We start from the raw sequence: 23,334 nt of genomic DNA, 5'->3' as shown, positions 1-23,334 counted from the left end.
ACAAAGTAATTAGTGTCTTAACCTCTATACAAATCCCTAAAATACAAGCAGGGCATTATTTTAAAAACAAGCTTAATTATTAAGAACCTGACATTATAGCTGGATTTATAATAACCAAACTGATTAATTTAACTAATTAGCTGAACACATAATATTATCTTTACTTAGTGTATTATATTACATAAATCCATGTAAGGAAGGAAAGCTGTTAATACATAAAATAAATGAATACCTAGCTAAGTGTTCAACAACAGGCCAATTTTAATAAGCTAACAGTGCAGTCCTATATGTGTCTACTCAGAAGTAAGCCCTGTTTAATTATACAAGGCTTACTGCCACAGCTACATGTGTACACAGCCTAAATCTCATAATTTACGGTTGTTTTTTAATAGTGAGAAATTGTATTTTCATTTTGTTCCAGACTCCTATCTTACTTTCAATGGCCTTTTTATCTGCAAGAATCACACCATCCTAATTATTATCTATCCTAAGATGCTTTCCCTTAAAGGCACAGCTGCAATTTGCTAATGAGCCCAAGAAGGTTGTAAACAAGTTCTAGCTACCCATGAAATTATTTGGATAAGAAGTGTTTGGGACTTTTCAATCTAGTTTGTGATGATAAACATATAGCCTTATTATCTTCTCCTCATGAATAATGTATAGATTACCAGCAAACACATCTGAAGAAAAGGGAAAGAAATGCAAAGTGAGTGGCCTGGCCTCTTGTTAGAGGACTGAGAAAGAACATACCAAATTTGGGTAGGTGTTAGCGTTTTATTTTGCACCATTGTTCCAACTTAAATGACTCAGAATGAGGCAGAGAGATTTCACAAACAATGCTTTTTTTCTTTTATTTTTTTTTAAAAAAGTAAATGTTGGACCTGATCCATCCCGTCCCTATACTAGAAATATGTGGCAGTCATTGTTTTGGAAGCTAGGGAACTCCCAGAGAGATCGAAAATTCTATGGTTGAGCTGAATTGTATCATCATCATCATTAAGATTCTTACCATATCCAACAGGCAATAATATCTTCCACACGCAGCCCAGGTTACTGGGATAGTTTCCTGGGAACCCTGGGCTCAGTATTACTCCAGCCATATTTGTCAGTGTCCCACCACATTTGGCTATTGGAAATAAAATAAAATAATGCTATTATATTTCATGGTTTATTGAATGATGTATTGCTTATGCAATGTTCATGTAACTGAAGAGCACTACATTGTACACTTGAACCAACACAGAGCACTACATTGTACACAGAAGGCTCTTATCTGAACAGGCTTCCCCATTCACTTTGGCAGCTCTACACATGGATTCTTTTTCATGCAGAGGGCAGCATTCAACATTGAAGTTAATGGAGAAACCTCTGTAGGTAAAAAGACTCCTTTGGGCAATTCTGCTCCAGCAAGAAATCACTAACCACAGCATACACCCATTGGTACGTCCAGGCATCATATGAAGTGTAGAATGACCCCTTATCAGTTTCAATTATAAAAGGGCCATCCATACATTGCATTGACAGGTAAGAAAATATTCTTAATATGTCGCTTGACCGGTATATTCTGAACACTGAAATTATACTGGTTTCTATATTGTTCAAAGGCGTGATTTAATTATTTCTTCTTTTTTGCATTAATCTGCATTATGCACATTTTATTTTAAATCATTCAGCTCACATACATAAGATAATGGTTCAAATATCACCTTAGGCACAATGTTATCTTAGGCAAATCACCAACACTGTCAAAATCCCTACTTCTCTTCTACAATATGTGGGTGATAATAATGGTTTGATCAATTATAAGGTGTTTTATACCAGGGGTGGCTAGACTATGGTGCTCTAGATGTTGTTGAACTACATCTCCCATCATTCCTGGCCAATGAGCCATGCTGCCTGGCGATGATGAGAGTTATCATTCAGCAGCAGGTTCTATGAATCTATAAGTTAATTCACCTTTTCATTCAACACAGGAAGGTGAACTAAATTTTAAAAAAGCATGTATATGAAATAGAAAGTCGAGACATGAGAAAAGGAGAAACCATTCTCTTAATTCTGGATAATCAGGGTCAATGGTTCATGGGTACCATGTGATGGTTGTAAAAACGACATTTTCCAGTCAAATGGGCTTGATATCAGCAGATACAAACTGCAGCTGCTAATTAACACTTTAGTTTTGTACTTCTGTTATTCTTAATAGCACATGGTTCAAAAAGTATGCATGCATACCTATACATAGAGGAGAAGGATAGTTCCAACGGCGAACTGTTCCAGGCATACAAGAAATATGAGAGCGCCCCTAAAATAAAATAAAAATAATGATTCATCCTCTGTTTCTCCAGCTTCCCCCTGGCAATTTAGCATAATTATTCTAAGGAGAAAACACCAGCATCGCTTGTGAAATCCTGTTGCCAATTACTCTTCCCCTGCACTTTACTACCCATGACAGTTTTCTAATTAAGGTTAAACAAAAGACTACTGCAATAATTAGAATTCCTTTTAAAATGGGAAATGAGTTGTGCCACATGTCTTAAGAAACTGTTTCAAAACCACTGTTCTGAACTCAATTATTGCATAGGCTTGCAGAGCAATGTAAAGTCCTCATTTGCATTCTTCACCACGCTACCAAAGGACGGGATTTATTTCAAGATCAGTCAATGGTTCGGTGTAGAAAGGATTTTTTAAAAAAGACTGCTCTCCCTTTTTTCAGTGGAGAGAGCAGAACAGGATTGCACCATAATGTCTTAACTATACTGCCCAACCAATGTAATGTACATGGTTTCAATTCCAGAATCACTGAAATCATAGTTTAGTTAGGATGGTTTTTTATTTAAAAAAATTCTCTCTTGTCACATACATACAGAGAGTGCGGAATTAAATCAAATGTAATCTATACCCAAGTTATTATCAATATGGATAAACTTGCAAAAGAACACGTGTGCTGTGGCCACAATCCAACAGAGTTAGCTCAACTCTCCTTTCTAGGGGTTGAACTAGATGGCCCTCAGGGACTCTTCCAGCTCTAGAATTCTGTGATTCTATGAACCAAAACCCACTGAGATAAACAGAAATTCCAGCTTGGCCCCATGACCATGGGTGCCCGGGGCTATGAGTGCCATGCAGGGTGCCTGGCTCCTTCATGGGGAATTTTGTGAGTGCTCTTGCACCCAGGGCATTGACACCTATGGAGATAAATAGAATATAAGGTTGCCCCATTCCTTGTTGGGTTGTGGTTAATGTTACAAATTGTGATTATGGATTTCATATTTCACAGGGTTTCAGCCACAGACTTCCCTGACTCCTCCTCTCTACCCCAAGCAGCCCCCACTCCCAAGGGTTGGGAGTGGGGTTGAAGAGGAAGGAAGGGATGGGTTCATGGAGAGAAGCAACTACCACCGTTCCATTTCACTGGAAGATCTCATGTTCTGCTATTGTGAGAGAAGGCTGAAAAGTATTTCTATCCACAGCATGTATAATTTTATACATCTCTTTCAAGCCCTAGAATGCCTAGATTCTTTCTTTCTTAACAAAGAAAAATAATAACAACAACTTTTCCTCATAGGGGAGTTGTATTCCTGTACTATCTCCACAGTCACTTTATTTTTAACCCCAGTGTGCTTATTATTAGGGTGGCTGCCAATCAAATAGTTTAGAAATACAGCATCATATTTAGGGGCCCCTGCAAACATTCTTTTTGTTGTGCATTCATGCTGATTTGATGTATTTCATTTTCTTATCTGCCCTTCACCACATGGTCCACAGGTGGTTTACGACAATAAAAAAATATACAATTATAATAAATTATTTGAGCTCATGCTATCAGAGAAGCAGCCATGTTTGATCTCCCTGTCAATACTCTTTGTTCTTGTCAAATAAAAATAAAAATCGGGTGGTCAAACGGCTTGATTTCCAGACAGTGCATATTCTGTATCCTCCTTCTGGAACTCCTGTAATTTTTCATAGCACTAATCTTCTCTCTGTGTTTTTCCCTCTTGCTTTTGTAGCTCCACAGCACTTTCGAACAGTGATAATGTGGCAGTATTGGAATGTCACAGAACAACTAATAAAGCAGAATAAATCCACCGTTAATGTATCATTATTGTGTTCAGAACATGTTGCCAAGTACATCCACAATAAAACAATGTAACTCTTGTGATGACAACATTGAAACAAGTGTCCTATTCTAGTGAAGCCCAAAGCCCATTGTGAAGGCCTAAGGCTAGCGCTGTATTTTCCCAAGATGGCATAGCATGAAGTACAATGTAGTACTAATATATAACCAAGTGCTTGACGAAGCAATGCGGTAGTAGTCCTTTAGGTGCCAGGCAATAAATTTCCTCCATAGCCAAGCCTTTGGCTTTTAACTACAGTATATGCAGCCTTTTAGAAGTGGGCAGAATGTTTTCCATCTTGGTCTTAATGTATCTTCTGTGGGGTTTTTGTCTGTCTGTCTGGTTGGTTGTAAGTCGCTTTAGGTTGTGCTGGGAAAGACTTAACAAATTTAATAAATACATAAATTGAAGTATTGTTATGGACATGGATTTATTAATGCCATTCCTAACACCTTCTCCTTGTTGACTTCCAGTGGTCTAATTTTAGATTACAGTCATATCTTGGTTTTTTAACAGCTTAGTTCTCGAACGTTTTGGCTCCTGAACGCTGCAAACCCAGAAGTGAGTGTTCCGGTTTGTGAACTATTGTGAACTATTTCCGTTCAACTTCCAAGGTATGACTGTATATTTTATATTCATACTTATGGCAAAAATGTATATATTTTGGTAGCTACTTTACATGTTTGTCCACTGGTGACTTGTCAGTGTAGGCTGATGTGTTTAAAACTGCCCAAAGAAAGGCAGTCAAAAACACTGTGACTTGGCATGTGCAAACTATTTATTTAGATTTCAGCAAAAGAAGGCCAAATGTAATATTTCAGTTTGCATCCTAATGTTTAGCAGCACAGGTGCTAGATCAGAATCTATGCCTCAGTGAGATTTTTGCACTTCGCTTGAAGTAAGAAAGGCCATACATTTATTTATAAATCAAGGAAGACTGCATTAATATATTCTTACATTATCATAATTTGGCAATTACCACTAAGAAAAGCAATACCACAGACTGCAAAAAAGGTCTGATTAGGCATGTAAGGCTTAAAAAGGGGAAAGAAACCCTGGCAGAGAAGCAGGTATATAAATGGAAAATCAACTCTATTTTACCTTTCAAGAAGATAGGCCCATTATGCAAGCAAAACTAATTTTATTATGAATGACTATTTTATTTGCTTTGCAGAAGGACCAATAGAAAAGAATAAAAATCTAAGAATAATCAGAATTAATAATGAAATAGGAACAGGGAGGAAGATACTAAGGGAAATTAAATGAAACCACAACTTCCAAGTGTCCATTGAAAAAGAAAGAGATGTACAAAGGCAGGCAAACATGTCTGAAACAACAGTTTTCTGACAGTTTACTGTCATATTTGGTGATGGATCATAACCCAGTGACAGAGAAAATGATTTGTTCACAAAAGGTCCCAGTTTTAATTGCTGGCATCAGCTCCAGTAGATGGTATGAAAGGCCTTTGCCTTCAACACTGGAGAGTGACTGTTACTCAGAGTAAGACGGTACTGGGCTAGATGGTTATGACCTGATATATGGCATGCTCCTTTCCTGCAGAGTTTATTAAATTGAATGCACAATGTATACTCCCAATCCAGAGAAACTTAGCAACAGTTAAGACCTATTTAAATTAATCGGGATTCTGATTATTTCTGAACATCGTGTGCAATTGATTTCTGTTGGTCTATATCACTTGATATAAAAGAGTTGCAGGTGTGGTAGTCTCAGAAAATACAAAAGAGAAAATAGCTGATGTTCCTCTGTTGGAACCAATTTTTGTTGATGAGAGAGTTGGGGAACATATGCTAAGTTCTGACTTTATGCAGTTCTCTTCAGCAAGCAGAGTGAAAAAGCAACCATCGCTTATTTATTCTGATCCTTTTGTAAAGCAGAAAACGATCTATGTTTTCATATGAGACAAAGAGCTGAAAATAGTTCAAGGGGATACCTTTTCTTCACCAAAAGAATTTGATCCAACAGAAAATATTACAATACATGCTTTATAAATAAGGAAAATACAGTGAGTTGGGTCCAGTCTGCTGTTCTACAAATCCTCCTTCCTCAAGTGATTCACAGGCTTCTGCTTTGCAAACTGGGTGCTTCCAGAGGGGAAAGGAGCTGCAACATTTTTTGCTGTGTCCCAAACTCTTAGGACAGTGTTTCCCAATTAGTAAAGTACTGCAGACTCCCTGTTTTTTTTTTCTAAAGCCAAGCCATGGACCCTTTACTTTTGAAATATTTGATATCTCTATGGTAGTTTTTGTCATGTGCCACAGATCCCCTGGGTACATGACACAGATACCCTGGAGTCTGCAGACCCCAAGTGGGAGCCACTGCCTTAGGAGATGGAAGTTGTGGGAGGAGCAAGAACTGACAAAAATCACTCTCACCATGGAAGCATCCATGTTGTGGGTTTCTGCTCTATCCAATTATGAATCCAGTCCAATGGCAACTATACCATTTCAAAAGAAAATGCAGGTACCTGTAACGTGTATCCTGGCTCACACTGAAACGACAAAACATCATTCACCATATATCTATCGCCCATTTTGAATCCATTGCTAGGAATTACTGGTTCTGGGCAGGCAGCAAGGCCTACAGCTAAAACAAAATAAAGGGGGGAAATGGAACAAAACATATTAAAATATTCATATTGTTTTGAAGTTTTATTACTTTTTTTGTTCTTTAGTATATAACATGATCTAATCAACTCACAAAATTAAAAAAGAAAGAAAGATGTTAAAGTCCCTGACTTAAGCATGCCATAATCTAAGCGGACACAGGGGTGGAAATGATGCAGGAGGACAGAAAGGAAGAACAGTTCGATATAAATACACAAACAGATACATAAAGCCATCAATAGTATGTATGTGTGTATATATTGCACACAGAGAGACATATATATACACACACAGTCACACCCACAGACATATATATACATATGAAACAATGGTAATAGGTCAAATTTTATATATTCGCTGTTGAGTAAAATTAGCTTCAAAATATAATGGTGTGACAAATCTAGAAATTCATTCACACTCACAGAAGGAATTCATGTTTAATAATGCACACCGCAAGTCTCTTGAACAGGACATAGTGTGACATGATGATGTCTTACTGAAGAATGAGCGGGGCTTAAAGGAAAAGGTGGGTAGAGCTCTATCTGCCATACTGTAGAGCCAGAGACAAGGTATTCTTTAGACCACATGGCTTTACATGCTGTAGTTCTCATTCACAGCTTATGAATATCAAGTACTGTTTTCAAGGGTAGCATGCCTCTCTTGTACAGGAAATTGCTTACTGCATGCTCTTCACAGGTCAGCTAGCTCTTTTGGCATAGGACATAAAACTCATTAATGTCAATACTGATCACTCTCCCAGTGATCTCATCCCAGTTCCCGCTTGTTAAATACTTTTGCCATTCCAGCTCTGGCACGAGACATACATCCAGGCACGTCATTACAGTGACCTCCAATATTTTCCAGGCATCACTGCCATCAATGACAAGAAAGCTCACAGCACTATAATCTAGTTAACATTTCTGAAACTATATTAGCATTCATTACACGACACTGTCAACTAACCACAATAAAATTCCCTAGGCTGTTTGATCCAGTCTCAAAAAAGCTTTGCTTCTTATGTTTCACAAAAAAGAAATGTGATATATATATATTAGTGTGTGATACACACACACACACACACACACACACACAGAGAGAGAGAGAGAGAGATGTATAATTAAATATTGCTCTTAATTTCTATGAAGTCTTGGTTTACAGTGAATAGCCTTATTCCTTGGCATAGAGAACAAATTCTGTGCAAGTTTGAGAATTAACTCATGAATGTGAACAGAAGTTAACCCTTAATAAATGTGAAATAAAATTGTGATCCAATATATTTCTAAGGGGGAGATCAAAACAAATAAAAAGAATTGGGGGAGGAAAAAATACATCTGTACTAAACACCACTTGATAGACTTGAGCTATAAGCCCTACTTAAAAGATTATTATTTTCTAAAAAGATAGAGAAGGAAATATACATTTACAGAGCAATCTAGAGCATTTATAGAGTAAACGAGAGAGAATCAGAGTAGAGGAACCATGGCCATACTCAAAGTTCTGCCAGCTTGAACCAGCTAGGACAAAAAGTGGAAAGGGGGATTGTTTGTTTTGCTGCACCAGCTCCAGGACCCAGATGAGGCTCTATCTAGAGAACGGAATGGACCAGCCCTGTTCTGCCCCATATCTGTAACACCCTTTTTTCAGGTAATAGGAGTTTATTCACTGTGCTTGGGGGGGGGGGTGCAGCAAAAGCTTCTGGTGAAAGCTAGCTGACCAAAACATCCAACACCATAGACTGGAGGTTAGAAATACAGTGGGTGCTCAGGTTGCGAACATGATCCGTGCGGGAGGCACGTTCGCAACCCGCGTCTGCGCATGCACGGGTCGCAATTCAGCGCTTCTGTGCAAGCACAATTTAGCATTTCTGCGCATGCGCACCGGAACCCGGAAGTAACCCGTTCCGGTACTTTTGGGTTTGGAGCGGAACACAACCCGAAAAGACGCAACCTGAAGCGGCTGTAACCTGAGGTATGACTGTACTGCCTTAGGAGGATTGAATTGATTCAGAATCCACTGAAATAATGCTTCCCTACCTCAATTCTTCTTCACAGAGAAACCCCGCAACCCTTGATTTTACACCTGTATATCTCTGGCAATAACACAACATTTATTGCCAAAAGTTAGAGTTTATAACAATTATGTCTTATCTAAGTATTCGCCTGGAACTGTGGCTGAGGTTTAAATTATATCTTATTTTCACCATCCAGTATCCCAGTGAAAAAGGAGCAGAGACCTGTCGCTCAGCACTTTATTTATATAATAGAAGAAGGTGGATCAGAAATAACAGTGTGCACTAAGCAGCTGGGCCTGCATCAAGAAGATAAGACTCTGAAAAGCTAGAATCAGCTGTTTGTGGGGGAAAGGGGTTCATGGGAGAACAAAATCCAGTCCCAACTCCCCTACTGAAAAAAAGATAATACACAGGATTTTCTGATTTATTTAAGAATTAGGCATACACTAGGTCAGCTCTTGGATCAGAACAGGGAACTTGGTGTACAAACTATTCACATGTTTGATCCTCCATCCAGCTAGGGGAATACATGTAGGAAGCGCTAGGTGGAAGAGGGAAGGTCATTCCGTCAGGCAAGCAGAAATGCTTGCACTGATGGAATGACCCCAAGAGTGTTCTTTTGAATTCTTCCCATTGCCTTCATTGTTTTCAAAGATGGCACACTTCCAACCACTTCCAGTACACACCTGATCCCTTGGAAAACAGGCAAGTATCCTGGTGTGTAGGAGGGCAGAAATGGAAATACCTGGATGGTGGAAGCTGAGCTTGTCTGTCTTGCCTCTCCTATCCTGCAGGTATCTATTAATTTGAGAGTACTTGGGACAGAACCACAAAGCCTGGGAAAGAAACTGTGGTACCAAGATCTGCAGCAGCACCAACACAAATTATTTTAATTCTAAATATACAAAGCAGATGGCACCTAGCTCTATTCAGAAGTTTAATAGTAAGAATAAGCACTTTGAATTTAACCTTGAAACAAACTAGTACCCAGTGCAGACAGTACTATATCAGTGATATATTCTGCCCTAACATCCCTGATTTTGGTGTACAACTTCCAACATTCCTCACCATTTGCTATGTTGGCTGGGGACATTGATGGAGATGTAGTCTAAGAACATCTGAAGGGCCCTATACAGTATTGGCTACTCCTGTTCCGAACCAACTAATGTTTCTGAACTGTCTTCAAAGACAGTGCATTAGAAAAATGTAATAGTGAATTGTCTAGGGCTCTCAGTGGCTGGCTAGTGCAGCTTCACAGGAAAAGAGGGTGGGAGATGTCCCAGATGAATACACTCCTAGCTGCTGCTGGCACTAGTCTGCTGGTAAAAGGTAAAGGACCCCTGGACAGTTAAGTCCAGTCAAAGGTGCCAATGGGGTGCGGCGCTCACCTTGCTTTTCAGGCCAAGGGAGCCGGTGTTTGTCCACTAACAGCTTTTCAGGTCATGTGGCCAGCATGACTAAACCGCTTCTGGTGCAACAGAACACCGTGACGGAAACCAGAGCGCACAGAAACACTGTTTACCTTCCTGCTGCACTGGTACCTATTTATCTACTCACATTGGTATGCTTTCAAACTGCTAGATTGGCAGAAGCTGGGGCACAGCAATGGGAGCTCACCCCATCACATGGATTCAAACGGCTGACCTGGCAAGCCCAATAAGCTTAGTGATTTTGATCACAAGGCACCCACTGGCTCCAGTACCCCCCCCCCCCCAGATAACTTCAACTTTTAAGGAAGAGTGTTCTCCAATGACTACAGACTTTCAAGAACTCCCAATTGAGAGAGAACTTTCAACCTATCTGGAATTAGTTTCTTTCTCTCCCCCACCCCCACCCCACCTACCACAAGATTTACAACGATAAAGTCTGCCTTCTGGACTCCGTGTATTTCCCTTTCTGTTCAGGCTTCTTAAGAACTCTATATCTCTTTACTGAATTTTTGCTATTTGGTGGGGTGTGGGGGACAGTGATAACAAACCCAGGGTGTGGCAAGAAGACTAAAACTGCAAATACAGACTTTGGGTGTTTAAAATCACCTTGCTACCACTCCTTAATGCATTCTGAAATTGCACAATTCCCTTTCTGTAAAGTCAAGATCAGAATTATGGGTAAGATTTCCTCTTGCTGTCCAACAGGGCCAGCCAATAGTGCTATGCTTGGCAATTATTATTTTTCTCAAAGGAATACTCAAGTAAGGAGAAAGGAAGATCAATGTATCAATAACGGAAGCCAGAGGTAGGCTATTACTACCTTCCTTCCCTGCAAGCAGCATCTAGGAGATTTTAATAGATTCCTTTGATTGCCACTGCGAGCTGGAAATATCTTCTTCTGTCATGATTCTCTACATTACAAATCCTGGCTTACTTTCCCATACATAATGCATCATAAAGTTAAAAACGCCAATGATTGGGGAGTTAACTTGACCCAGTAAAATATGAATAATAAGTTCATGTGTCCAACAGCATGCTCTAATGTAGAAATTTTTGTCCTGTCCATTTCAATTGGGGTTTAGACCTGCTTTTGGCACAGAAACTGCTTTGGTTGTCCTGTATGATGACCTCTGTTGGGAAAGAGACAGGGGAAATATGTCCTTGTTAATTCTCCTCGACCTCTCAGCGGCTTTCAACACCATCAACCAAGTTATCCTTCTGGAGCGGCTGTCCAAGTTAGGGGTGGGTGGCACCACTTTGTGGTAGTTGTGGTCCCACTTAGATGGTCATTTCTAGAGGGTGATGCTTAGGGGTGTGCTGCTCAGCCCCATGGAGCATTCAATACGAGGTTCCTCAGGGTTTGAGTCTTCCCCTCTCCAACAGCTGCTTAACATCTATATGAAACTGCTGTGTGGGGTCATCTGGAGCTTTGGAGTATGTTGTCAGCAATATGGTGACGACACACAGTTGTTCTTCTTCTTCATGTCTGCAGGTGTGGGCGGTGGATATGCTGGACCATTGCCTAGGGTGGCCATATTTCAAAAAGTGAAAATCCAGACATAAAACTTATTTGTAGCCAAAGTTTATTCAGGGCATAGATATAAGTTACGGACAGTGCTTTTTTTCTGGGGTGGGCGCAGGGGTACGCATACCCCTAAACATTTTGTGAATCTAGGTTTGGCCTCATTGAGGGGCAGTATTTCATTATGAGTAGGGAAATGAGAGTTGCTTTTTTGTTTTGTTTTTAGGGGAACAAAGCACTGGTTACAGAGCATGTGTATGGAGTATGAAAACAGATTGGGGACACTCGTGTTAACAAACTTGCTTTGAAGCTAGGGAGAGAGTAAAAGTATAATGCTGTTTTGAGTGATCTTGTGGCCATCAGAATGCAATTTTACCCATACTGCAGTTGGAACTCCTTAGGCATTTAGTCCTTGAAATTGAAACTTGTTTAACAACAGATAGATAAAAAAGCACTTAACATACAACTTGTAGCACAATCATGTACAGCTGAAGTACTTCAAAAAGTTGTTCACAGGCTAGGAACAACTACAGTATAGGTACTACATCAGTTTTTGCTAGAAATTGAGAGGTTATTATACTACTTGTTTCGAACTACTTAAAATAAAAGCAGATAATTTTTTTGGAAATGTATTAGAAAACTAGATTAAAAGTCACTTTTTGTGTGTGAACTCTTGGTTTCCTCTATCAGATCATCTTGTTTTTATGACTGATGAAAATTTGAGAATAACTTTAATGAACTCCTTGTAGAGTTTGTTGCTCTTTTGACTCAAGAATTTAATTAATTCTTCCATTAATCTAAATGGGCTTTTCTACAGCTAATGATTCCTTGTAGCATAGAAAATAACCTGATGATATGGCTAATTTCTTCCATAAAACAATAGCTGTCAGTCAAAACTAGCACTAAAGGCAGCATCATTATTGCAATCAATCCGAGACTGAACTATTGCATAAAACAAAAATGCAATATTCTTTCCTCTTCCCCCTCACCATTTTGAGACAATGAACATCACAGTAAACACTGTGCTAAGTGTTTACATTAAAAACCCTTGCTGGTGTTACAGTGTAGCTAGGGGTATATACCAATACCAATGCACATGGAATGTCTGTATGCCTTTACTACGGGTAAATAAAGATTCTAGGTTTGCCTTTGGCAAACTCTAAGCCATAGTCATTCATCTGAAACATAAAAAGACTTGCACTGCTATGCCTAGCAAGTCAGGCTATTATCAATTCTCTTCTTCTTCAAAGAAAGTTTCCCCATCTGTTCACTGATATGGTATGTCAATTTCGTATTTTGTATTTCTTACCCAAAATATGGGTGTGCTCAATTTATAAGAAGGCCAGAGTAAAAGCCTTTAACGGTACAGTGGGAAAAATCAGGATATTCCAGTGCTTTGTGTGAGGGTGACTCTTGCTGGATATGGGGTGACTGTACGTATTTAATAAATACAACAAACCATTTTCCTTTTGAAAGAAAAGGTTTAAGCATCTGAAATGTTGTTGTTGTTTAGTCGTTTAGTCGTGTCCGACTCTTCGTGACCCCATGGACCATATCACGCCAGGCACTCCTGTCTTGCACTGCCTCCCGCAGTTTGGTCAAACTCATGTTCGTAGCTTCGAGAACACTGTCCATCCATCTTGTCCTCTGTCGTCCCCTTCTCCTAGTGCCTTCAATCTTTCCCAACATCAGGGTCTTTTCCAAGGATTCTTCTCTTCTCATGAGGTGGCCAAAGTATTGGAGCCTCAGCTTCACAATCTGTCCTTCCAGGGAGCACTCAGGGCTGATTTCCTTAAGAATGGATAGGTTTGATCTTCTTGCAGTCCATGGGACTCTCAAGAGTCTCCTCCAGCACCATAATTCAAAAGCATCAATTCTTCGGCGATCAGCCTTCTTTATGGTCCAGCTCTCACTTCCATACATCACTACTGGGAAAACCATAGCTTTAACTATACGGACCTTTGTCGGCAAGGTGATGTCTCTGCTTTTTAAGATGCTGTCTAGGTTTGTCATTGCTTTTCTCCCAAGAAGCAGGCGTCTTTTAATTTCGTGACTGCTGTCACCATCTGCAGTGATCAAGGAGCCCAAGAAAGTAAAATCTCTCACTGCCTCCATTTCTTCCCCTTCTATTTGCCAGGAGGTGATGGGACCAGTGGCCATGATCTTGGTTTTTTTGATGTTGAGCTTCAGACCATATTTTGCGCTCTCCTCTTTCACCCTCATTAAAAGGTTCTTTAATTCCTCCTCGCTTTCTGCCATCAAGGTTGTGTCATCTGCATATCTGAGGTTGTTGATATTTCTTCCGGCAATCTTAATTCCGTCTTGGGATTCATCTAGTCCAGCCTTTCGCATGATGAATTCTGCATATAAAGCATCTGAAATACGTTTTGTTAAAATGCTGCTGAAGCATACCTATCCCTTAAGCAGCAACCTAATAGCTCAATGTAAGATTAAGAATGGAAAGAGGAAGTTGCACATTCAGAATAAAGAAGTGGGACTCCTGGCAATGATCTAGAGTCTAGACCCACAGCTTCATTAACTTTACAACAAAGGAGATACACTGTGGGTCAATCCATACAGGTATTTTTCAAGGTAGGAGATTGGTAGGAAGTGACAAACCTGTCAGTATGGGTGAAGAGCAAAACAACCAACCAACAACAACAACAACAACTTATTATTTATACACTGCCCATCTGGCTGGGTTTCCCCAGCCACTCTGGGCGGCTTCCAACAAAAGATTAAAAATACATTAAAACATCAGTCATTAAAAACTTCCCTAAACAACAATCTATTTGGCCAATTATGAAACCATACTGTGCTTTACTGCATATTCTGGGTATGTGGGCATGAAGAAAACTCCAAATGAGCCACTGAGAGGAAAGACGCCAGACCACAACTAATGGCATATGAATGCTCCAAGCCAGGCACGGCACAGGCAAACTCTGCCCTCCAGATGTTTTGGGACTATAACTCCCATCATCCCTAGCTAACAGGACCAGTGGTCAGGGATGATGGGAGTTGTTGTCCTAAAACATCTGGAGGGCTGAGTTTGCCTATGCCTGCTCCAAGCAGTTGCATGATGTGTAGGCCTACAAGTGCCTTTTTTGCTCTTCTAGAGCCAAACACAATACCACCCCACTGCACCTACTACAGGGAGTGGGAAAATATCAACAGAAATGTCTCCTGGTGAAAACAAAAACAAATCCCTTGCAAATATAACAAAAGTAGATATAATTTGTTCATATGTTCAATTGCTCCACAAAGGCCCTTTGATGCCATTTCTTCTTCCATCTTGATCCACAGAAAAACTTATTTTGTCCAATACACACAAACACATTAGCAGCAGCCAAAGGAGCCTGCTGTGACTGTGTATTCTGCACAACTTTCTGTGTAGCTAGCTGCTCAATTATATTATTATAAGCTACCTACACTGCAATTATTTTGCTAACATGGAGATGCTAAAAAGCTATTAAGTTCTAGGGGGATGTTTGTTGGTATCGATAGATCTATCTGAAAGCAAAGTATTTTTCTTCAAAAAAAACAAACAGGCAGTGCAGTCTAGCGCCCTGACACTAAGCATTTTAAAAAGATGTGAGTGCCATTGATTTCAGTGAGCTGATTTTCAAGTAAACTTGCTCAGGACTGGCACATTAAAATTGCTGGTGAAATCAAGAGAGAAAATCAAGATTTATATTAAATCAGTACTTGTCCAGATTATGTTCATAAGATATGGTGATTTATTGCTATTCATTTTCATTGCAGCAATTCAGAACTGGGGGCGAGGGAAATATGTCTGATAACATTTCATCAGTGAATCAATTGTTGCACGTAGAGTGGGAGCACAGAAAAACATTCACATCAAAACTAAGAAAGAATATGCTAAACTAATCTTCAGTGTTTCCTTCTAATCACAGAAATGAATAAGACATGCACATCACAAACCTAACATATTTGCTTTCCTATTTACTTAGTGAAACCTTTTTCTCTCTTAAAAATAATAATAATAATACTTATCACCTCATGTCTGATCCTAAATTGGTTGCATAACGTGCTGAAAAATAAGGCTTATTGTATTTCACATTAATTTAAGACATGACTCTTTAGCCATGATTCATGGCAAAGCTACCACTGCCATTTTGGACTCGAGCTAAGGCTCTTTCCCTTTGACTTCCTTGCAAATTCTGAAAAGCAGTCCATCTCCCTGTCCCCCGGTTACCTGTTTCAGAGCAACAGGCAAGCACAAACTATGAATACCTTAAAACAGCATGCGGATGCTTCTGTTTTTTCCTTGCAGTCCCACAAGAGAAGAGGGAAAGGAAAACATGTAAGAAAAGCCCTGCTGGATCATATCAAAGGCTTATCTGATCCAACATCCTGTTTTCCATAATGCCCAACCAGATGCCCAAGAAAGCCCAAAAGTGGAACACAAAGGTAGCAGTCCTCTTCCTCTATTGTTCCCCAGAAACTGGTTTGCGTGTCGAGACCCCGCAACCACCCCCTCAGGGAGGAATAAAAACACCAGGACACGTGATATAAGGTTAATGTTATTGGGCAAATTTAGGCCACAACTTTATTGGTTATAGAATGTGAGCGGTATTGGCTTAGGCATTGAGTAGACCAGGCTATATCTGACTCCTGCCCACTGTGCAGGAAGTCTGGTAGGGTAAACCATTGGTAGGAGGAGCCCCGTCGATGCAAACCAACTCGAGCTCCCCCCTGGGTTCCCAGAAGGGTTGTGGCATGGCCCTAGCCCCGCACCGGACTTCGGATGAGATCCACGCCCCCGGATTCCTTTAATGGAATACACCTAAGCATGGAGGGGCAGGTGATGGCCAGGCCTCCCCTCCCCCATCAGAAGGTCACCCAATGCCTAACTGCAAAACCTTACAAAGTTGTGACAATTGCTACGAGGTAGGCGAAAACCAAATGGCCTGAGCCAATTTGCCAAGTGGAAAAGTTCCTACCAGGCCCCTCAACGGCGACCAACCGAGGTCCATAGCAAGGCCATTAAAGATTAAACCTGCATATAGGGAGGGAGGGTGGGAGAAGGAGAACACGAACCAAGAGGAAGTCTCTCGGATCATGCCTCTGTTTAAACTGGCCCTGGCCACGCCCCCCAGCCAGCCGATAGGTCAGCCGATGGATGACGTGGCCAGGATCCCCCCGGGTGGCGTGGAACAACGGGGAGTGGGTGGTCATGTGGTCCACCGCCAGCCCGCCCCACCGGGAAGTGGAGCTGCCATTCAGTAGTATGCTAGCTCAGTTCATGGAGGTAGCATACATGGGCCATCACCACCATCTGTGGTAGCAAATTCCATTGCCCTAGAGCAGAAGTCTAGGTCCTGCACTTTCACGTATCACTAAGCTATGGCTTAATGCAGGCATCCCCAAACTGCGGCCCTCCAGATGTTTTGGCCTACAACTCCCATGATCCCTAGCTAACAGGACCAGTAGTCAAGGATGATGGAAATTGTAGTCCAAAACATCTGGAGGGCTGAAGTTTGGGGATGCCTGGCTTAATGTTTCAACTGGAATGGACCACTGTTACACAAAGTCAGAAGGTTTGATCTAAGCTTGCAGATAGCAGGTAAGAACAATAGTCAAGTTGCTGATACTAGAATCCTGTCCAGGACGTAACATCTGCAGGTGTTATAAACCAGCAGCCTTTCAAAACACATTCTGTATAAATAAGCTTCAGAAACTCATTTGGCATCATCAATAAATTACCTCTTTTCATATAAATTACAGGAAGCTTTGCATACAAATAGTAGAAATAAATAGGGAAATTGAACCACAGAATAAAGATACCCTGTGGCTGATTGCTGGTCCTGAATATTTATCATCAGCTGGAAATCTGGCCTTTCCAAAAATTTGCACACATTAACATTTTAGAAAAGTGATTACCCCAATTATAAGTATTACTATTGATGCTTATCGGTATAGTTGCTTGTTTGGGACTGCTCATTAAAAGGAGATGAATATCAACATTAAGGAACTATTTGGTGCCTTCATCTACATACTCTAATAAGCCCTAGTCTCACAGAAAATTGTTATTGCCCTTCTACAAGGTAATAGAATGTTTGCATAGGCAAACGTAAAGATGTTTGGCGAATCTAATCTCTGTCAAGCTATTTATCAGACTAATAATTAATATCTATATTCATGCTTAAAATTTAAGAGTCATCTTTGTAATGTCTACCTCTAGCTAATATGAATGACTCACTGATCATAGCTACGCACAGAGGACACCACTATTTTGCATCAGTACCGGTAGTTTTAAAAGGTTTGAAAAGGATTTGAGTGCCACTATGTAAATGAGAGTGTGCAAAATGTTCCCCAGTGATCAAATCTCAGTTAACAACTTCCTGGTATCCTAGCAGGAATTCCATGGCTTAATTTCCAAATCCTCATCCAAATGATATAGAACTGGAGGGCTGTGTCTCACACTTTAGTTTTATAAAAAAAATCCTTCAGTAGCACCTTAAAGACCAACTAAGTTTTTATTTTGGTATGAGCTTTCGTGTGCATGCACACTTCTTCAGATACCAGATACTTTAGTTTTATTTAGGCTACAATCCTAATCCAATTTACCTGGAGGTAAAGGTAAAGGGACCTCTGACCGTTAGGTCCAGTCGTGGACAACTCTGGGGTTGCGGCGCTCATCTCGCTTTACTGGCTGAGGGAGCCGGCGTACAGCTTCTGGGTCATGTGGCCAGCATGACAAAGCCGCTTCTGGCGAAACCAGAGCAGCGCACAGAATCACCGTTTACCTTCCCGCCAGAGCGGTACTTTTCTACTTGCACTTTGACGTGCTTTCAAACTGCTAGGTGTGCAGGAGCTGGGACCGAGCAACGGGAGCTCACCCCGTTGTGGGGATTCAAACTGCCGACCTTCTGATCGGCAAGCCCTAGGCTCTGTGGTTTAACCAACAGCGCCACCCGTGTCCTTTTACCTGGAGGTAAGCCCTCCAGTAGGGCTTACCTCTGAGTAGGCATGATTAGGATGGTGCTGTAATTTACTAAGTGAAAACATAGTGATAACCTTTTTGGCATAAAATACAATATATTCCTGATCTAAGCACATGATGCAGCAAAAAACGAAGTCGTTCTCCATGCTTACATGAAGAAAGAGAACCAGCAATAATAATTAGCATCCCAACTGTGCTTTCAAGTCTTTAATGATCCCTGTTAATGTTGTAACAATTATACTTACTTTTTTATTCTTTTAAAATATATTGTAAGCTGTCTTGCACAATATTATGTGCCCTTCTGCTGATGGGGGGGGGGCAGGGACCCTGACTTTAGCAATCTGGCATGGGGGCTAAATGTATACCAGGAAAGCCAAATAAATTTAGGATGCAAGTTATTAAACATACTGCCTGCAAGTTAAAATAAAAATACCAATGATCACACCTTTATTGATAACTTCCCTTGTCTGGTTAAACAAACTTGGCCCTCCAGATGTTTTGGGATTACGATTCCCATCATCCCTGACCACTGGTCCTGTTAGCTAGGGATGATGGGAGTTGTAGTCCCAAAACATCTGGAGGGCCGAGTTTGGGGATGCCTGTTCTATATAAGCCATTGGGGTTAACAATACCCCGCAATGGAAACTACAATGGCATGTGAAGTCTAGCTGACCCTGTTGTTATTGTTCAACATAAAAATCGCTATCAACATGCATAATTGTAAAACAGCAAATCTCAAAGTCTTTGCAACAACTGTACACCCTGCCAGATCAGCCTATGTGCTGCACACAAGATTCCATGACTGAAAGGGTAGGACAGACAAAACCATTACACAAAGCATGCAGTTGCTACGATTCTCTTTCATTAAATCAACTACAGAGATCACACACAAATGTGCATATATTGACAAAGGATAGAATAAAAGCATAAAACAACCTTTTATCCATGCCATAAAACTGGACATTATTAACCAGCGGAAAGACAACACAGTGAAGACAGTTCTGGATTTATGTAGGAAAAAATGTGTGTTAGAGGGTGGGCTCTATGCCTGAGTCCCATTCTAATTCCTAGATCCACACTAGCTTCCTGGTGAGGTAATGGCCCTCCAAGTATGGGCCATGAAGGTAACAAAGGAAGAAGCTCTGTGCCAGACAGCTAATGGATGCCTCCCTTCCCTCAACTGCCTGGCAGTTAAAAAGACAAAGGTCAGAGTTGAGTTGTGTGTGAAGCTAGAAGCAAGGCTGCAGGTTGGGCAGCTGGAAGACAGAGCCATGCCTGATTTCTGCTGCAATCCAAGGCTGTGGCTATGGAAGAAGCAAGACCTTCTGGGGGGTTAATGCTTTGAGCCCCTCCATCAAATATGATTGATTGTGTGTGTGTGTGTGTGTGTGTGTGTGTGTGTGTGTGTAAATAAACCATATATCATAAAGACGCCATAGTCTCCACTGACCCTCATTCCAAAGGAAGCATAACTCTGGATAAGCACCTGAAACCCCTGGAATTTTGCACCACTTTGGGTGTCATGCAACAATGTGATGATATGAATGATACCTAGCAAACACAAACAAGAGGCACAATGCCAATAAAAATAATAATAAGAACTTACTTTTGTACTCTAGGTGAAAACCAGCAGCTGCCACACTAATATCAGAGTGGAAGTGCAAGTAAAGTTGATTGGAGGTGCTGTTCAACAATGCTGGTACTGTAGTACCTACCAGAAATATGGGACAGGTTATGAATACTTTCATTTATCACAAGATCTATGCAACACGGGAACTTTTAAAGAAGCACAACATATAAAGGAGAATAAAACATATAGGGTGAGGTTCAACGTCACATTATTTTAAATCGGGTCCTCCTCACAGAGGGTATGTGTTGCAGTGAGAACATCAGGACTGACCTCACTGTTGTGTGGGTGGGAGCAATTGGATAGCCACAACAACCCGATTGGTGATCCCTCAGTTGTTGGGCAAATCTGGCCAATGGAAATGTTGTGTATTAACCAAGGGATCTTTATATACCGCTGCATGTTGCGTTGAGCTTCCTCTTTTCGCTTCGTGCACTGGATCACCCGCCCACCCTTCCCAATATTTAGGATCTTGCTCTGACCTTGCTGTGCCATCATGGGTCGTCTGATTTTGGGGCAGGGGCCCGGTAGCAATTTCCCCATTTGGCTGGTGCCACTTGGGTTTTGCCTGCCACGTAGCAAATCGCCACAACTTTGTAAGGTTTGGCGGTTAGGCATTGGTTAAAAGGGTTAGGGTTAGGGTTAGGGATAGGGTTAAAATGGTGGTGTGGAGGGGAGGTCAGAGAACCTGGCCCCTCCAATGCACAACAGGTATTCCGTTAAAGCAATCCAGGGACTCACTATGCTTTTGCCGACCCCTTTCAAGGGGTAAGACCTCGCAAGAGTCCCTGGGAGCATATTGAGATGAGCTTGAGTCACGTGCCCGTACCAATGCTCCCCCATGGTGTTTACCTGCACTGACAATATGGTGGGGTCCAGTTGTCAGTGCTGCGTCCTGCTGAGGTCAGGTGCAGCCTAGTCGAACCAGTGCCTAAACAAACCACTCACTATCTGTAATCAATAAAGTTGTGGCCAAAATTATGCCAATAACCTAAAACTAAATTCTGTGTCATGTGTGTAATTATTTATTCGGGTAGCTCCTGGGGATCTTCACTCCCAAATGTTCCATCTGTGCAAGCAATACAGGTGAAACTCGGAAAATTAGAATATCGTTGAAATGTGATTTATTTCAGTAACACAACTTAAAAGGTGAAACCAATAGATAGATGCATGACATGCAAAGCAAGATATGTCAAGTCTTTATTTGTTGTAACTGTAATTCTTTGTTGCTAAGTCGGTCAATTATAAATGTAATGCAATTAATGAAATGTAGCAGTGATGTTTATTTTCGTATTATTGTAACTATTTGTTTTATTACTGTGGAATTTCCAAAAGAAAGCATTTGTAATAATAATAATAATAATAATAATAATAATAATAATAATAATAATAAGTTGCATTACTGAAATAAATGCACTTTTCTACGATATTCTAATTTTCCGAGTTTCACCTGTATACGCTTGCAAGATGTAATAATGGCTGGAGAACTGACTCGCAACTTTGAGGCAAGTGTGAACTTTGAAGGAAAACTGTATTTCAGCTGGCATATTGTTTTTAGGAAGAGTGAATTAGGAGTTCCACATAAAAATACGAACCTATCCAAATTTCTTCACCATCCCTATGGTTTGGCCACTATAAGACCACAATGTAGATTTCTACATACCTGAAAAACTCCCAAGCCTTGGTGCTGTCAAGTCACCACCATCATAGATTTCAAGAGAGTCCCAGTTATGCTCAGTGGCAAAGCTTATGACCTGGATCTGTGAAAGAAGCACCACCGGGTGTTCATTAAACAGTATAGTTACAGGTAGGTAGCAGTGTTGGTCTGAGTCGAAACAAAATTGAAAAATTCATTCAGTAGCACCTTAAAGACCAACTAAGTTTTTATTTTGGTATGAGCTTTCGTGTGCATGCACACTTCTTCAGATACCTTCGTACTGAAGGAATTTTTCAATTTTGATTAAACAGTATAGTTACATATCTTTTCAGAAGTTCTGACATCAAAGACCAAAAAAAGCAGCAATGAGATTGACAACAAAATGTAGCATAAGCTAAACACACATTTTGACCTCACAATATTGTGCACATTTGTACAGTAACTGCAAAGTGACATCAAAGAACGGCAACTGATCATGGAATAACAAGGCATTCATTGCTAAAGTGTCACGTTTCCAAAAAAATGACAGACCAATCTTCAGTGGGGCCTAGAAGGAATGGGAGTGGAAAATCTACTGCTGAGACCTAAGTCCTGGTGGCTCATGCTGGCCAGGTCAGTGAATGGTGAAATAGTTCTTTATTGCATTTGCTATGCCAGTTCCAGACAAGCATAACTGAAGTGCCTGCCTGGGGCATCTTCCAGACTTTGGATATGATGTTACCAAAGCTTTCACCTCACTCTCGAAGTGCTCCATTTCAGTGCTTCCTGCCTACTCTAGCCAACAGGGTGCCCTCCTTTCATTGGCAGTGCTCCTCTCTGCTTCCAGAGGCCGGCAGAGAGACACAGAAGTGACATCCAAAGCCCCCAGCCATCAACGTGGAAGGGTTAGGATAGTGCTCTCTATCATAGCAGAGCTGCACTGCAGCAGATGCACAGGAATCAGTGTACCAGACTTCAGATGGTGGATAAAATATATGGATGTTACCCAATTTAAACACCCTGCACCTATAAATCTAGATGTTAAAATATGAGCTAGTCTAGAAGCCTCCTCCCTTTTCTGCTACTTTTGTAAGCATGGGGATATTTTCAATGTGAAGGAATCTTGAAACATAGAACCTTCCACAGTGCAGAAAAAGGCACATTACAAAACTGAATAGCTTGGATTCAAGTGAGCGGCAGATGACAGATGATTACCAAGGAAGAAAGGCATTTAAAGATAGAAAATGAGGAAGACTAAAAAAAAAAAAAAGGCAAGATATATGGAAGCAGCAGTACAGGTAGGTATTTTCAATATCCCAAGAAAGTCATGTTTGCAAGGCAGAATTATACACAATCACTCCACTCCAGACCCCTGCCTGTGCAGAGTTATTATGAGGGGTAGTTC

General features: G+C 40.7%; 1 protein-coding gene across 1 annotated transcript in view; it reads right to left on the bottom strand.

The window, feature by feature from the left end:
• CSMD1 (CUB and Sushi multiple domains 1) overlaps window positions 1–23,334 on the bottom strand; it is a 915,553-nt gene that overhangs the window by 111,738 nt on the left and 780,481 nt on the right. The window contains exons 36-40 of the mRNA XM_035109950.2: window positions 21,957–22,053; window positions 20,273–20,377; window positions 6,598–6,716; window positions 2,230–2,299; window positions 1,010–1,126 (exon numbers count right to left, since the gene is read on the bottom strand). Of these exons, the coding sequence (XP_034965841.2) occupies window positions 1,010–1,126; window positions 2,230–2,299; window positions 6,598–6,716; window positions 20,273–20,377; window positions 21,957–22,053 (508 nt within the window). The remainder of the gene's footprint in view (window positions 1–1,009; window positions 1,127–2,229; window positions 2,300–6,597; window positions 6,717–20,272; window positions 20,378–21,956; window positions 22,054–23,334) is intronic.

Source organism: Zootoca vivipara, chromosome 3 (genome assembly GCF_963506605.1).
Source record: "Zootoca vivipara chromosome 3, rZooViv1.1, whole genome shotgun sequence".
In the NCBI taxonomy this organism is placed as follows: Eukaryota; Metazoa; Chordata; class Lepidosauria; order Squamata; family Lacertidae; genus Zootoca; species Zootoca vivipara.
This window is presented reverse-complemented; position numbering and strand designations above follow the sequence as displayed.